Here is a 4085-nt window from a genome sequence, read left to right on the forward strand (position 1 = left end):
AAGCGATAATGTGATAATTGTGTGATAATCACATGATTATCACACCCATATCACATGATTAACCGTTTATTAGATAATGATAATAATGATCGTGTAATCGTATTAAAAGATTTTATGATATCATTTCCATTATTACCCTTTTAATTTTAATATTTTTTGAATCTTTTTAAATTTCAATTTTAGTTTTAAAAATCTTTTAATTTTATTTTTTATCACAATATGTGGTTATTGGGTTGTTCTCGCATTCTCGTAAATCACAGAGTTCTCGTTTGAACCCTTCCCTATATATACATATATGTGTGTGTGTGTGGAAGGAAGATTTGATCAGCCTTACAAAAGAGCTCTTGTTTCACCTCCAACTTTTCTGAAGAAATCTTTTAAAACCCATCTGTCTACTTCGTCTCTTTTCCCAAAGCACACATCTTCCAACCTCTTTTGATTCTTGAATCCAACCTTCAGTCTTTATATATTTATCATCGATTTCCCCAACTGGGTCTCCAAGAAAAAACGACTTAATTCAATCCAACCCCCTAGACACATCGAAATGCTCGGATTCAAGACCATAAAGAAGAAAATGTGGATGTTCTCTCTATAAAATCCTTCCTCTAAAACCAAACCCTCTTGTCTTTTACCCTCAAATGGAAGAAAATATGAACACAAAATCAACATCATCTCTCTCAGTTGTTAAACTCATCAGATTCCCCCTTCGTATGGTTTCTTTCTGGTTTGCACCCACCATCCGTCCTCCTGGTCTCGACCCTTAGAAATTCGTCATCTTTTTCTCCCTTAATTTCTCTTTACTTCTCACGATCGCACACAAATACACCTAGTATAAGATATATACATATAGCTTTAAAGGGTACTTGGAAAGATGGATTTTTATACATGGAATCAGAAATTTTCGAACTTGGGATCCAATCGGAATGATAGATCTTTGGGGAACTCAGATGGGTTTAGTAGGGATTGTGGAAATGCTGATGGCGTTTTCACGAAATCTTCACAATCTTTGGTGTTAAATGAGCAGAAAGGAGAGCTTGTGAAGGCTGATGGCAAAGTCATTGGAAAGAAAATCGGATTGAAGTCTGATGAGAAAGCCATGGCTGCTTTGAAGAGTCACAGTGATGCAGAGAGAAGGAGAAGGGAAAGGATTAATGCTCATCTTCACACCTTTCGAGGTCTTGTTCCCTGCACTGATAAGGTTTTTATCTAACCTCTTTCGGCCATTGTAATTTGATCATATGAATCTTGATACCATTATGTGAATCTTTATGTGCAATTAGGTGTTTCTGCAATAATCTATGTTTTCAAATTGCATGTTAGTACTAAATTGAGCCACAATTGATCTTTGATGTCACACTGCTTGTTTTTCTGAATTCTGATGCAAAAATGACCCTTTTGGCTGCCAAAGTTGGAGGGATTTCTAATTCTGGAAAGAGGTAGTAGTTGCCATTGGACAAATAGAGAAGAAAACTTCTATTTCATGCTTGGAATTGATGCTTGATTTGGTTACCATGTACTACTTCTAGACATTTGGATTTTTTGAATGATTGAAGTATGACCATTTTATGAATATCAATTAAGAAGTTCGGTTTGACTCGTTCGCTTGATCTCATACTAAGAATGATCGATCAAACACACATGGTTCACATGAGCCAAGGTGTTATGGGCTGATTCTGTTGTCATACAACTTAATAGTTTTTCACTGCTTATCTTTTGCTTCTAAAAGATCAAATGGGTTATTTAGGAGAACAAGGTTCTGATGATTTGTTTTTTTAAAATGCATGGCCTTCTAATTGAATTTAAGGCATTCTTGTGTTCGGAAGAACATTTCTTTTGTTAGCCAGAGATGTTATTGAATCTATCAAAAGGTCATGAATTTAAAAAGAAATCTGTCTGAACAGATTAATGTCAGCCCTTTTGTATAGTCATGACTCGACACTTTAACAGCCATGAGGGGATCAAGAGTTGACCTTTTGTGAAGATTCCTAATCAAAGGGAGATTTAATATCTTAACAACGCTACAAATCTCTAGCATTACACGTAAAAGAAGTTTGAAAAATCAAGAACTCAAAAGTCATTTTCAGCCCCATTTGTTAAATAGAACTTATCTATTGTTGTCATTGTTCCTGTAATCGTTTTAACTGCTCCACCGATTACAATTGTGTCACTATCATACCGCAGTAAACTTCTGGTGGCGGCCAAAAACAATCTTTATTTCTATTTGTAAAAACGCAGATTGATGTTGATCTCTTTTTATAAACGTAGTTGTTTATGTCTTAATTCCGTTTTTAGTTAAGTTAAAAATTACCTATATGTCCATTATCATATTACAAACATGATGTTTGAAAATTGCATTTGATAACTACCATGAGTTGCTACATGTCACTTGTTATGGTAAAGATTGTTTTTTTTTCAGGGTATAATATTTAAATGTGGATGATGTATGATCTTGTATATGTACAATTATTGTAGATAAATATTTGATTTTATTGTAGAACCAATAACACAACCATGTATCCGAATACTTACAACCCATAGAATTCATTTGTTTTCTATGAAAATCCATTAACCTCTCTCTTGTACACGTTACTGACATGGAAAGTGGCTTATTTGGTAAGCTTCTAGGGTGTCTTTATGCAAAAAGCCAAGTTTTTTTGTTCGAACTTGTCCCTTCCAATTAAAAAACATGCTCTTTCCATCTATGAAAAAGATCCTCCAAACAAAACCCTCCTATTTATACATAGAAATTAATCCATACAGGACTTAATGGAAAGCCAACCATATAAAGAATGGAAGAATTTTCTACATATTGATTTATGCTTTCTTACATTCAATTTTGAAGTTAAAACATAGTCGGTTTGATGTAGAAGACAGAGTATCTGTCCTTGTAGAAGGATACTAAGATCTATGTTGCTTTTAACAGATGGACAAAGCCACATTACTCGCTGAAGTTATTCGCCATGTAAAGCAATTGAAAACAGACGCAAAAGAAGCCAGTATTGGTTTACTCATACCAGAAGATGTCGATGAACTCATAATTGAAAAAGTCAACGGAGGTTTGACTTTCCGTGCGTCTATCTGTTGTAAGCGCCGGCCCGAGCTCCTAACTGATTTAAGACGAGCCCTTGATGCCCTCAAAGTTAACATCGAGAGGGCAGAATTGTCAGCTTTAGGAGACCATATGAAGATCGTTTTTTATTTCACCCGAACCACCACTGCCACAACAGATGAAGATCTAGTTAGCTTTGTTCGTGAAGCTCTTAATTCCGTTATAGAAAAAGCGCCATTCTCGCCTGAATACTCCCCAAGAACAACGCTGCCAAACAAGAGGCGGAGGTACTCTCTATGATCGTTCATACTTATGATTATTCCATTGAATCCAAGTTTGATTTGGTTGATTTCTCATGTTTTTCATGGTGAAAAATGAGATCTGTATAAAGTTCTTTATGTTTATGATCCTAAGACTAAATAAGGGGTTATATACTACCTGCTGCTTACTGGAAGAGGCTCTTATTACCTTGTCAGAGATGTTGCTGTTTACCAAGCCCCTCTTATCGGCCCATGATGTTAACCTGGTTAGCTCAAGGGATTTAGTGTTGACCCAGACAGCACTCTTACTCGATTAGTGTTTACCGAATTTGTGTTAGTAAATGGCTCCTAAGTTTACATATTTATTGATCAAGGTGGTGTAGAACTTGATGATTGGTGTCAAAGTAGGGGTGGTCTTTCTTTGTGGAATGGAAGTAGAATCTGTCTGCAAGAGAGGCTACTTGATCCTACAATGGCCATTATGATGTTCATTTGTGTCTTGTATATGTAAATATTTTGAAATATGAATATAATGATGTTGATGGTTAAGATATGACGCTGAGAATCAAAACACGAATAATGAGCTTACAACGCATTATCGTGTTTACTTTGTATTTATCTATCAATAATTTGACCGTGTAAACTACCTCTTAGATAAATTTCTAATAGCTCAACAAGTGTCGGGTGTTTGGGATTTGGATTAAACAATCGACTCCTTAGGATATCTTTGACAAGCTGTTTGATAAGCTAGCCGACAAGTTAGTCATGTTCCGTAA

The 4085-nt window shown here is 35.4% G+C and overlaps 1 protein-coding gene across 1 annotated transcript; it reads left to right on the forward strand.

The window, feature by feature from the left end:
* The first annotated feature begins 423 nt into the window (after positions 1 to 423).
* Positions 424 to 3860, forward strand: LOC112523215 (transcription factor bHLH30-like). Its single transcript, XM_025132734.1, has 2 exons — positions 424 to 1198; positions 2924 to 3860. The coding sequence occupies exons 1-2, from the start codon at positions 872 to 874 to the stop codon at positions 3347 to 3349; spliced, it is 753 nt and encodes a 250-aa protein (XP_024988502.1). The 5' UTR covers positions 424 to 871; the 3' UTR covers positions 3350 to 3860.
* The last annotated feature ends 225 nt before the right edge of the window (positions 3861 to 4085 follow it).

The sequence above is a fragment of the Cynara cardunculus genome (genome assembly GCF_001531365.2).
Source record: "Cynara cardunculus var. scolymus isolate 2C chromosome LG 12, CcrdV1, whole genome shotgun sequence".
NCBI classification, from domain to species: Eukaryota; Viridiplantae; Streptophyta; class Magnoliopsida; order Asterales; family Asteraceae; genus Cynara; species Cynara cardunculus.

Excerpts from the sequence above, each read along its gene's own strand:
- LOC112523215 (XM_025132734.1), top strand. The coding sequence starts at position 872 with ATGGATTTTTATACATGGAATCAGAAATTTTCGAACTTGGGATCCAAT. Across the intron at positions 1,199-2,923 it reads TTGTTCCCTGCACTGATAAG|ATGGACAAAGCCACATTACT; the intron begins GTTTTTATCTAA and ends TGCTTTTAACAG.